We start from the raw sequence: 12,709 nt of genomic DNA, 5'->3' as shown, positions 1-12,709 counted from the left end.
ACTGTGCTCCCGCATGCTAAGGCATTGTGCCTGGCTCAAGGGTCACGAGGGTGAAAAAGACATTCGAGAGAGTTCTCTGCAATTTGATCATTGTAAGGAACTGGTTCAAAGTCTTCTAGAGTTGGATTGAGGGGGCAAAACTGTAACCCCACACTTTGCATTAATTTGGAAATACAACATGGCAGAGACCAAAAGAACCCAAGAGTTCAGCCAAGCCAACCTCCTGTGAGGGGCTAGGATGGGCCAAGAAGAACTGAGCACTTCACTTCAACAAGAGAGTCTCCACTTGTATTCACTTTATTTTGCTCTCTCCCATGTAAGATTTGTTTTAATGAAAGGGACCCCCTCTAGGGATGTGTGCAAAGATATATAAAAGTGTTCATTGAAGCATTGTTTATAATAGGGAAATACTGGAAACAACCCGAATGTCGACCATTAGGACAATGGATAAATTGTAGGCTAGTTATTCAATGGAATACTGTACAGAGAGAAAATTAATAAACTGGAACCACGTGCAGATTCACAGATAAATTTTATATAGGTAGTGTTGAAATTTCAAATACAAATTGGATGCATAAATATCACTTATTTGAAGTTTGAACTATTAAAAATAATATTGTGCATTGTATTAGAATCTACACATATGTAGCTAAAGCATAAAAACATGGATATGAGTGATGCATATATATTTCAGTGAGAGATTTCCTCTCTCCTTTGGGAAATGAGACTGGGTACATGGAAGTTTCAATAGTATCTGTACTATTTCATTTTTTAATATGGTGGTATATAGATAAATGTTTGTCTTTTTTCCTGTAAATTGTGTGTGTCTGAAATATTTCATTATAACACTTTTAAAAAGAAAGGATTTTATTGACTTAAAAAGCTTGAAAGCTCATGCATGAGCTAGAAAAGGGGGCTCAGGAATAGTAATACTCTAAGTTACAATGGGCTCCAACAGTATGGTGATTACCAGAGGGTAAGGAACAGGTGGGGGGGAGTTAGAAGAGGGTAACACGGGGATAAACGGTGTCGGAAGGAGACTTGACTTTGGATGGTGAGCACACAATATACAGATGATGCATTATAAAATTGTACACTTGAAACCAATATAATTTTATTAACCAATGTCACCCCAATAAATTCAATTAAAAAAAGGTACAGTGGTCTCCAAGCAAGCCTCTGTGGCCCTTTCCAGGAGTCACTGTCTAAAGCCCATCCTGCTTTCTGGAGTAGTGGCTGTCAAGCCTTTGCAAGCCTATAACAAAATACATATTTGACCCCTACCCCCTCCCCTCCCCTTGATTCTCATTTAGTTGGTCTTTTTATTAAAACATACCAGTGATTCTAGGGTGATACCTTTGAGAACGATGCTGAAAGTAAGCAAGCAAATCAGATCCCAGGAGCCCATGGTCCTTCAGACCTTTGCCCACAGACCCGTTGCTAATAACGATCTAGAGTTAAGTAAGGGTTGCATGTAGGATCCAAGCAGCATTAGTACTATGACTCTGTATACTCATTAGTGATTATTCCTGTTTCAAGATCAACATCATAAAAACACTTTAAACCTGGGTGGTTTGAGGGGCAGGGGCAGGGGAGCAGGAGATAATGTTAAGATATGGTGGGGAAAGTTAAAAACAAGTCCTGAAGTGAAAAAATCTTTATCTTTTGAATTAAGGGGGCACTAAATTTAGATAGGTTCATGTTGCCACAAATTATCAGGGATGGAATTAACAGCGTATGATAATTATATAAACAACTCCTTGGCATTAATTAGAGGGAGATACTAGTATATCCTTTTTTGTCTGTTAGTAAGATAATGCATGTTTTTAACATAAAATAAAATTTAGAAAAATGTAAAGAAGAGTATAAAAATCACCACCAATGTCACAACTGAAATAACAACTGATTGTTATTTGTGAACTGATTGATATGATGTTCATAGTCTGAAATAGGCCAAGGTGGGAATATTTACACCACAGTAATAGGCACATTCTATAAACAAGCTGCCTCACTTCTACTCTGCCCTCAGCAATTAAACTTTCACAAGCAAAGCACTGAGCCCATTTGACATATATATTCTTATTTCTAATCCCCCCAAATTTAGATAATGCTATAACACAGTTTTGAAACTGCAAGTATAAATCTCACCCAAAGAATATTCTGAGTTAACTTGGAAAATTAACAGGAACATCTCCCTTTCTTATATTGTATGTAGGGGGAGCAAGGACCTCAAGGCTTTCCAGGACCAAAGGGCACGACAGGCCATGGCTTCCCTGGCCAGAAGGTAAGTATTTCAGGACCTTAAAAAAATGCTTAGGCTTAGGATCTCAACTAACTTGAACTTTGGAAGAGCTCTCCTACTCTTGTTAGTCTTCTCCTTACAAAACTCTCAGAGGAAAAAATCCATTTGAAAGTGAATTCTTATGCATTTCCTTTCCTAACTATGAACATGCTTACTTTACAAAATCTCATTTTCTTCATTCTCAAAAGAAGGCTGATAAAGGAATAAATTCTTACAATATAACATGTAGAAGATACCAGATAGCTCAGGTGTAAAAGATATAATAGTTGGACTTCCTGAAGACAGTGAGCTGATCTGATGGTACCTCAGGTCTCTTCACTTTGAGATCTCTGGTTCATATAGAATTATATTATGGTACCTGGGGGGGAGGGGGGATGCAAATAAAATGCCCCCAATTTTTATTTCTATCATACATTTGTAGCAACAAGAACTATAGATTTTCAAGAGATACCAATTATAAATAAACAAAATTTCAGAGTTTTTCTTATTTGGCTTTATAATTCACATTCTAAACTTGTCTTTTCACTATATTTTAAAGGGAGAGCATGGAGAACGGGGTGATGTGGGGAAAAAAGGCAACAAAGGGGAAATTGGAGAGCCCGGATTGCCAGGAAGACAGGCAAGAAGTGATTTTTAAAGTCTTACTGTAACTTTATAAGTTAAATATGTAGTTTCAACCTGTACTGACTGTTACTCTTCTTCCACTAAGCAGGGGTTACAAGGACCAAAAGGAGACCAAGGACTTACAGTGAGTACCAGTCTTAGAGGCTAATTGAGGGTTTGTGCTTGCAAAATTAGTACATTCAGGTTTTAGCTTTAGAAGTATGAATTCTTCTGATGCAGAGTTCCCGTTGCTCTTTAAATGATAGCACTGCTAACAACCCCAGTGTTGACTTAGATGCATGAAGTAACTGAATCTGAATGTGAGGGAGAAGTGTCACCTGGCAACCCTTATCTGGCCTTGCGATGGAGACCTGTGACTGCTCCCCTCTGACCTTGGTAGAAATGGTCACAAGGAGGTGAGCTGTTTACAAGAAGCCAAATGGCCAAATGACTTTTTATTTTACATGATCCTTCGTATTTCAGAATGGGGGCTCTTTTCCCCTCAGCTAGTTTCTTTAGGAGGTGCTCTGAGAAGAACAACAATCACAGTATTTTTAGGTCCTGATTCACTAATTCAATTATTTGTGATGCATCTACAAACTGTTCCCCACTCACCTCCCTACACCACTGTAAACAAAAAGCCAACTCTTTAAAGTTCCACAGGGTGGTAAAGTCCCAGAATTTTTATAGCAAAGTCTAATTCTTCCTTTCTCACCTGAAGGCACCATGTCTTCCAGAGTGGAGAAGAAATAGGGACCTTCTCTTTTTGACTTTTTGGTGGAACATGGTCTGGGGATGCTGATCCTAGGTACTGTGCTAGGAAACTCCAGGTGTGAGGGGTATGGGAGTTCCCATAGTAAGGGTGAGAGATGAGAGCTGGGCATGTGACAAACAGAACAGCCCTCTTTTTTTATGGCTCATCTGCCTTTATCTCTTTGCTCTTCCCCACCACAACTCAACCCCTGCCCCACGCCCAAGATGTTTATGGTGGATGAAGTGACTTCATATGCAGCAATCCCTCCCCAGAAGCAGCAGCAGAGAGTGTGTGGAAAGTGCCCAGAGGAATGGTCCCCATAGGTTTATACCTCCCTCCTATTCCAACAAGAGGGAGACTAGTTTCCTGCATCCATTCATTTCTTTATTCACTTCACCAACATGTATTGGGCATGTGCTCCAGATCGGGCTCTGAGAGAGACACTGGGAGGGTAATAGAGAATAAAAGAGCATGTCCTCTGGACCCAAGGAGCTCGCAACCCAATAGAGAGAAAGACAAACAAAGGATGTTCACCTAAAGTTTAGTAAATGCTGTGATAGAAGTAGATATGTGGGTCTGGAGCAGACAAAATGATCTATGATGATGTTTGGGGACAAGATAGGTTTTTATCTCTTAAACAGAAGGTTTTTAACCAAGAGGCAGAGTTCTTAGAAATGGGAATGATTCTTCTGACTTTGGCTTTCTAGATTCTAGAAAAATGGACTAGCAAAAAGGGAAGAGTGAAAAAAAAAGAGAGAGAATTTGTATTCAATGAGAATCTAGAATGTGTTCGGGACCAAGTTAGGCTCCTTCACATCAGTAGCACCTTCCCTAGGACTGTAGGTTTCCCGGAGCCCATGCTTTAGAGGCCCAACTCTGGGCCTCTCTAGCTGCATCCCTTCCGCTGGGGAGGAGTCCTCACGGCTCGGGGAGCTACCACCCTGAGCACATGCCCCTCTATGCCATACTCTGGATATGCAGGATCCTAGAATTGCTTGCCCAAACGGCCCCTTTGGAGAGTTGACAGCACTGGTCTGTATGCATGGGCCCACCCAAGAGGGGATTTGAACAGAGCTTGGAAGTGAGGACTGTGTTCACCCCATGAATGCCAGCCATGGCCCCGTGCAGTGTAGGAATGGTATGGATGGGGTCCAGTGAGAAGGGGTCATACTGTGGGCCACAGCCCTCTCTTGCCCAAGACCCCACACTAATCCACAAGACAGCTTTTTGGGCTCCCAACCTGTTATTCCAATCTTCCTTGTCTCAGACAGTGTGCCATCTTCATATGCGTCCTCCTAGACTCTTTCCTCCTCCTCACCTTTTCTTCCCATTACTTTCCCAGCCCTTCATGCTCCCTCTGAAATGCTCCTCCAGGCCACTCCTTCCTATCCATCACTACCACCACTGCTTTCTGGAGTCATTGTCTTTGTCTGAACTATTTAGGAACCTCAAACCTCTCTATTGGCTGCCATGATCTTCTTTCTTAAATAAAAATGTGATCACACCTCTTCTCTGCTTAAGGCCAGGTATCACTTCATTGGCCAGGATACAGTCCACACTCTGCAACATGACACAAAGACCTTTTAGAGTTCATCTGTCTCCCACATCTCTTATCATTCTCTGCCACACACCCTGAGTCATAGGTTTACTCAAGGACTGTAATTCACCGTGCTTTGTGTGTTTGTACCCTGCCTGGAACATTCCTCTTCCCCTCCATCCCACCCCAACCTGGTCAAAGTCTACCTCCCTGGACCACAACCCCACTGCTACTCTCCCACCCATGGAACTCCCCGCAGACCAACATGGTTCCTTGTCTTCAACCTAGCAGCATAGCACTTACAAAAGTATTTGTTTGTCTACTTCGTACTAAACTGAATCTTTTGAGGGGTATAAATTTGATGACTTTATCGTTGGCAACAAATAACCAAAGTAGTTATTCATCAGTTTTAGTGGAAAGACTGAAACTATTCCAATCACTGAAAAGCAAAGAGTGCGAGAAAAAAAAACCTGATATACATATATGATTACTTAAAGCATTTTAGACCTGGTTATCCCATAAAAGCACATTGAAAAGAATTAAAATGCAACTTTGATATATAAGTTATTCTTACCAGTAAATAAAAGACAAATGTTGTAACAGAAAAAATGGACAAAGAACATACAAAGATTGTGCACAAGAGAAAACAACTTGAAAACATGCATGTAAAATAAAATTAATAATTGAATAAACATAATTTAAAACAATGAGATATTTTGCTCTATCAAATGCCAAAGATTATAAAATAATAATAACCAGTATTGTGTGTCTAAAATCAACAGGTTTTCTTATATACTCTGTTAGAGGTGTCATTACTACAGTTTTTCTGCAGGGCAGTTCGGCAGTATGCATCAAGAACCTTAAAATGGCCATGCATTTGACATCAGTAATCAAGATTTTCAGAATACAAAGTAATACGGGAAATTAACTATGATATGATGTTAAATGGAAAACTATAATTGAAAACCTTGGTACACAGTATTCACTTATAAAAACTAAACATAAATATGTAAATATATACTTTTCCCCTTTGTAGACCATTCTAGTTTCAGATTTCTTAAATGCCTCAGTAAATGTGCAAAAGCATGACAAGGCCTGAAAAATATATATAACTGTTGATGCCCTCATTTTATATAATTTTATTAATATCATATTGGGAGTTCTTTTTAAATAGCCACTTGGAATTATTGGCTTCTACTTAATTTGTAGTAAAAAAATTTAAATTAAAATACCCTGAATATTCCCCATACATGCTTCTGTTAAGTCATGTCACTAGTGATGTCACCTTCGCCCCAATTCTGTCATTATAGGTTTTTTCTTTAAAACTTTACTTTTGCAACTGTTAAATTTTATCTTCTTAGATTAGTTCTACTGTTCCTGTCGAGATTTTCTGGGATCCTGTTTCTTTCATTTGTGAGCTAATCATCCCTGGCAGTTTCCTGTCTTTGGCAAATGTGGAGTCCTGCCTTCCCTAGTCTCATCCCAGTTATTTGTAAGCATGCTACCCAGAGTGGGGCATCGGCAGATGTACTCCTAGTACCCAGCTCCTGCCTGGCCCTTCTGGGGGAGCTGATGGGCAGCAGGACCGGGAAGGCGCATTCAGAACATTGGGACAGTTCATGAAAGAGCCAAAGAGATATTAGGAAACTGGAGAAGGGACTTGCACAATTGGGGAATGGTACAGAAAAAGGGGAGGAGATACAGCATAGAATATATTTTCTTTTGGTCCTGGTGCTTGTCTTGGTTGCCCAGCCCTGGTGGGTTAAATCATATAACTGAATAAATGCATGGCTCACACCATCGTAGGTAGTACCAGTGGTCCCCTTTATCCACAAGGAATATGTTCCAAGAGCCCCAGAGGATACCCGAAACCAAAGATAGTAGTCTACATATATACTATGTTTTTTCCTTTACATACATACCTATGATATAGTTTAATTAATAAATTAGGTGTAGTGAGAGATAAACAATAAAACTAATAATAAAATATAGAAACTGTAATAATATACTGTAATAAAAGTTATGTGAAAGTGGTGTCTCTCAAAATATCTTATTTCACAGATAGAAGATTCATTCTTACTGTAGATTTTAGCAACCTCAACATAGGATTTTTTTTTTTCCTTATTAAGTCGAGAATTTTTACCTTTTCACTTAAAGGAAGCAATTTATGGCTTCTCTTTGGCATGTCCCAATTTGCGGCATTACTACTCTCGTGTTTTGGGGCCATTAGTAAGTAAAATAAGGGTGACTTGAAGACAAGCAGTGCAATACTATGAGCACTGCAGTCGATCTGACAACCGAGATGGCTACTAAGTGACTCTGTTGGGGGGGAGGGGGGACAGCGCACAATTTAAAACTTATGACTTAATTCTGGAATTTTCCATTTAATATTTTCAAACTGCACTTGACTGCAGGTAACTGAAACCATGGAAGGTGAAACTGCAGATAGGGGGCAGGGAGCACCTTGTGGGGCCAGATCCTGAGCTAAGAGCTTTGTGTGTGTTACCTTGTTTAATCTGTCCACAGGCCTAAGTGGATCGAGACGCTGTTAAGTCACCTAATGCCCAAGGTCATACAGCTGATAAATGCTGGAGCCACAATTTGAACTCCAAGTCTGAGCTATTCCATTTCACAACTCAAACACATTTCAGTTATGATGTATTACAGCCAACTTTTAACCTCTGTGCTACTTATTTTATTTTCTGCAGTGGAAGCATTAAATCAAATGACCCAATGCTGACTGTAACAAGACATATCTTTTATGACTATAGGATTAAGGTCATACTATTAATACATAATATTCCCTTTTTTCTCCAGAAAGAAGAAATTATCAAACTTATTTTTGAAATATGTGGTAAGATTTGACTATGAAGAAAAAAACTTTACTGTACCAACCCCTCTCTGTTCTGTGTTGGTCAAGATAATGTGTTTACCCAGAAGATGTATATTACATAGCTCAAGAGAAACTTTGAAGCTCATTTGAAAAGTCAGTGGGAAACTAAAAGGAAGCGGTGAGAGGGGCTGTGGGAATCCTGACTTAAGAAAAGAAAATCTCTCTGGGTGGTTGAGAAGCATGAAGATACCTGCCTAGAGTCTGTGGGCAGCCAGGCCTTCTGTAAGCACAGTGTTATTTATATTCAGTGACATTTACCTGAGCTTTGGAAGAAAAAAGCAACAAAGGAAATGTGACCACAAGGGCCTAACTTGTATTTGAGTCCAGCCTCGCTGGTGACTATCATGTCTGAGTTTTGGTTTTTCCTGAAGCCAGAAGTCTTTCTGAATTGAGTTTTGAGCTCTATTTCTAAAGTGCATTCCACCCAAAAGGGAGGAAGACAGAGCCAGAGGGTCCTCTTGCTTCACAACTATCTAAGTGCTTCTACATATTTGACTAAATGGGTAGATTTAAGATAAAGTTACCAGAAGGAGGAAGTAAAGAGTTTAGCCAAAAGGCAAGAGATTCATGGACTAATAAAGATAAGAAACTTCAGTGTTTAAACAGGACAGAGGCAGGAATATCATTGTTGATATTCCCAGAACTGGCTTGTCACCCAAAGAGTTCTGGCCTTTAAGAACCAACCTGGGACTCTGTATGGTGATAGGCCAATTTAGAAGTGACTTCTGAAGCCCTGTAAAAATAGCACCAAGTTTCCTTAAGACTTTTTGTGGTAAGGTTATTGGGCGACAGGAGGGTGGATAAACCAATGGATAGTTCTTATTGCCTGGGGATCTGGCAACTGCTTTGAATGACAAGCCCTGAATAGAAGTTGGTTATTGACCAGTATTCTCATTACCCTCAAAAGGTTTCATAGTATGGCATGAATGGACAGCTGGCCTCACTGATAAGATGGGAGCCACCTTAGTTGACATGGTGGGTGACTGAGGACATAAAATAGAGTAGCTATTCTTTATTCTTTTACAGTTCAAAGCTCTAATCCTTCCCCTGCAATTAAAATTTTTCATCACATTACTTTAGCCATTGGCCACACCAGTGAGCAGATCTCTCTTTTCCTATAGGGATATGGTTGAAGACTGAAATATTAGCTTTCAGATTCAGATTCAATACAAATGGTGGAATGACAAATTTAGGATAGGGGTTCTCTCTTAGGGAAAGGGAGGGGAATGTAATCAGGAAGGTAGACACAGGGGATACTGACAACTTAAAACGTTTTAGTTTTTAATCTGAGAAATCGGCACATAGTGCTTATTATTTGTCATCTATAGTGTAGTTTTTTTCATAAATTAGATTTTTAAAAGAGAGAGGTATAGAAAGCAGAAGGGAGACAGCTATCAGTTGTATTCACAGTCACCGAAAAGGAAGGTAATAATCCAGGCCTAAGGTTCATTCCTGCCCATCTCTTCCCACCCCTACCAATCTGCTATTAATCAGTGACATTTTAAGTTTCATTACTGCAATGTCTCTGTCTCAACATTCATCCTTTAGGTTGTGGACCCAAATGCAAAGAGACTCCACTAGAGCTGCTGTTCGTGATCGACAGCTCAGAAAGTGTGGGGCCCCAAAACTTTCAGATCATCAAAAATTTTGTGAAGACTCTGACTGACCAGGTTGCTCTGGATGTTGCCACAACCCGCATAGGGATCATCAACTACAGCCATAAGGTGGAGGAGGTGGCTCTTCTGACGAAGTTCTCCAGCAAGGATGACTTCAAGCTGGCTGTGGACAGCATGCAGTACCTGGGGGAAGGCACCTACACGGCCACAGCTCTCCATGCAGCCAACCACATGTTTGAAGCTGCAAGGCCAGGCGTAAAGAAAGTGGCCTTGGTCATCACAGATGGGCAGACGGATACTCGAGATAAAAAGAATCTGACAGAGGTGGTGAAGGACTCCAGGGAAGCCAATGTGGAAATATTCGTGATTGGGGTGGTGAAGAAAAATGACCCCAACTTCAAAATGTTCTACAAAGAAATAAATCTAATTGCTACCGATAGTGGGCACGTTTATCAATTTGATGACTTCATTACCCTGCAAGGTAAGACTCAGCTCCAGGGAAAGGCACTTACATTGTTCTTGCAAGTACCATGTCCCTGAGCAAAAATGGAAATCAGCAGGCTAACAAGGCTTATGCAAACATTAAATTGTAACACATAACCTCCAGAAGGAAGAAACATTTTGTATCATCCATGTAGAGTATAATCCCCTGTCTTTATTCATTCATACCAAGTGCTGAGTTGGTCTTGGAGTAACCTGGGATATCTGTGGTCGAAGGACATGGATGGAAAGAAAGACTAGAACTTGGGGATATTGTGAAGATTAATGTTCAGAAAGTTACTTAACCTGAATAAGAGATGGAGCGAGCCAACAGCAAGGCAGAAAGTAACCTTAGACTCCAAATGAATTAAGAAGGGCACGATGAATGAAAACAAATCATGGTAGTCTGAAGAGATGACGGATGCAAGTAACTGGGATTGTCCTATTCTTTCCTCTGTTCTTATGAAAACATATAATGAACAAACGAGTCGATGTGAGGAGTTCATCTCGCAGAGCACCATTCTGAACATCCATCACACAGTCAATGCTCAGGAGCTGGGTTTCTCTGGGCTCCGTCACCCTTTCACGTGAGCCGAGGTCTCTTCATGAGGCACGAGGCAATCTAAGACACCGTCTCCCCTGTGCTTGAAGGGTGGCCAGTATTGCTTTCCAGTGTGACATGTTCCAACTCTTTGGAAACTGACCATTCATTCTGGCAGGGCACACACCGCGCGAGCTTGTGAAAGAAGTAAAATTGAAGCTTAACGCGTTTGTAGGCTTCCATTTGGCACCATTCTCCCTTCTCCGCCCCCTAGGAGTGGGGCCTGGCTCGGCCTGGCACAGGCCCCCCTTGCCTCACGCTGCTCCCCACCCACTCAGGGTACCAGCAAGGCCTGCCCCAGTGACAGCACATCATGCTCAGCACCCCCAGCATCCTGGTTTCCCTTTTCTTCAGACCTTTCTAAGCTGGGGTCCCATCCCCCTAACACCCGGCTGGTGACTGACAGGTTTGTCTGATATACTCAATCTCACTGGGCTGTGAAGGTGTTAGAAAGACCAGAGTATTACGCATTTCAGAGACAAGTTATATTTTAATGATTGAGGGGCTTTATCATCTAAACCAAAGGAGTTAGTAATTTGTTCCAGCCAGCGAGGGATATATCTGGGGGCTGGCTGGCCTTTTGCTATCCCTAAAACCGCTCATTCAGCTTTCTAAGGGTGAGAGCTGCCCCTTCCACAGAGTGGTTCACAGTTAACTGATGCTTTAGATAAGCAAGCACTTAAGTCATTCTTTAGTTTATTTTTATTTTTTTATCCTTACCTGAGGGTATTTTTCCAATTGCTTTTCAGAGAGAGTAGAAGGGAGAGAGAGAAACATCTCGATGTGAGAGAGAGAGAGACACACATCCCACATGCAGCCCAACCGAGGCCGGGGGTGGAGCCTGCAACTGAGATACCTGCCATTGGCCGGATTCGAACCCAGGACCGTTCAGTCCACGGGCTGACTCTCTAACCACTGAGCCAAACTGGCAAGGGCTAAGTCACTATTTTAGATGTCCTTTTACAGGTGATGTAAAAATGCTTTAAAACATAGTTCACCTTGTAGTTGACTTCAAGTGATGGGAAAGTTTATTTTAAGGAGAGTGCAGCTCTCTTTAAACAAGTTTTGAGTAATATTTTGTTGCTCCTACAATATCTCTTTTTCTGCTTCTCTTTTAAAAGATACCCTGAAGCAAAGACTATTTAAAAAGCATTGTGAAGATTTTGATTCCTACCTCACTCAAGTTTTGGGTTCATTGCCGCTCCAACCTGAATTTGGGATGTCAGGGGAAGAACTCAGCGTTTCCACTCCAGAGCCTCAGAAAGAAATGTCTGAGTCAGTAAGTAACTGTCTTGCTTAATTTGCGAGCTTAACATTGTGTTTTCTGTCTGTTTGACATCAAAGAACATCTTGCTTTGCAATGCCAGGAATCAGCTGAGGTATGTGTATTTTCAGGTCCTTGGCTCTAAATATTAGCACTTTGTCTCCAGATTTCTAGTTCAGCTCTGGGGCTTTGTGAGCATGAATATGAGATTTAAAAATATTTCTCTATTTTATAAGACATTCTTTATTAAATGTTGCAAGTAATATTTTATATTAGACTCCTTCTTCCACCAAAGTAATTCTATCCACTAGAACAGATTAGCACTATACTATTTGAATCACCCATTTGCCATGCTAGGTAGATCCTTTCATACCAGGTCACAATACTTTCTCATCTGTCTGTATATTCACTGCCCATTTTGCACCCTCTGAAATTTCTTCAAAAGTGTGCAGTATTCAACCTGCCACTATGCCTGAAGCCAAGCCACACTTTTACTGATTTAGCTTCCACCTCCTGTGCTCAGAGTAGGGGTTGGGAGGGAGGCTATGCCTGCATGTGGTGCAAGGTGGATGTTCTCTTTCAGAGCAACTGAAAGAACTACCTCCTGAATGTACTGAGACAAATGACGCTATCCTCAAAGCCAGCTTCTGGGCACTGAC

At 40.9% G+C, this 12,709-nt stretch overlaps 1 protein-coding gene across 1 annotated transcript in view; it reads left to right on the top strand.

Annotated features, from left to right (window-relative positions):
- The window catches only part of COL28A1 (collagen type XXVIII alpha 1 chain), a 137,732-nt gene that overhangs the window by 113,686 nt on the left and 11,337 nt on the right, over positions 1 to 12,709 (top strand). Inside the window, exons 28-33 of the mRNA XM_087821415.1 lie at positions 2,216 to 2,284; positions 2,841 to 2,921; positions 3,015 to 3,050; positions 8,014 to 8,050; positions 9,638 to 10,186; positions 11,908 to 12,065. Of these exons, the coding sequence (XP_087677541.1) occupies positions 2,216 to 2,284; positions 2,841 to 2,921; positions 3,015 to 3,050; positions 8,014 to 8,050; positions 9,638 to 10,186; positions 11,908 to 12,065 (930 nt within the window). The remainder of the gene's footprint in view (positions 1 to 2,215; positions 2,285 to 2,840; positions 2,922 to 3,014; positions 3,051 to 8,013; positions 8,051 to 9,637; positions 10,187 to 11,907; positions 12,066 to 12,709) is intronic.

Source organism: Miniopterus natalensis, chromosome 10, assembly GCF_054644295.1.
Source record: "Miniopterus natalensis isolate mMinNat1 chromosome 10, mMinNat1.hap1, whole genome shotgun sequence".
Classification (NCBI taxonomy): domain Eukaryota; kingdom Metazoa; phylum Chordata; class Mammalia; order Chiroptera; family Miniopteridae; genus Miniopterus; species Miniopterus natalensis.
Note: the sequence above shows the minus strand (reverse complement) of the source record. Positions and strands in the feature narration are given on the sequence as shown.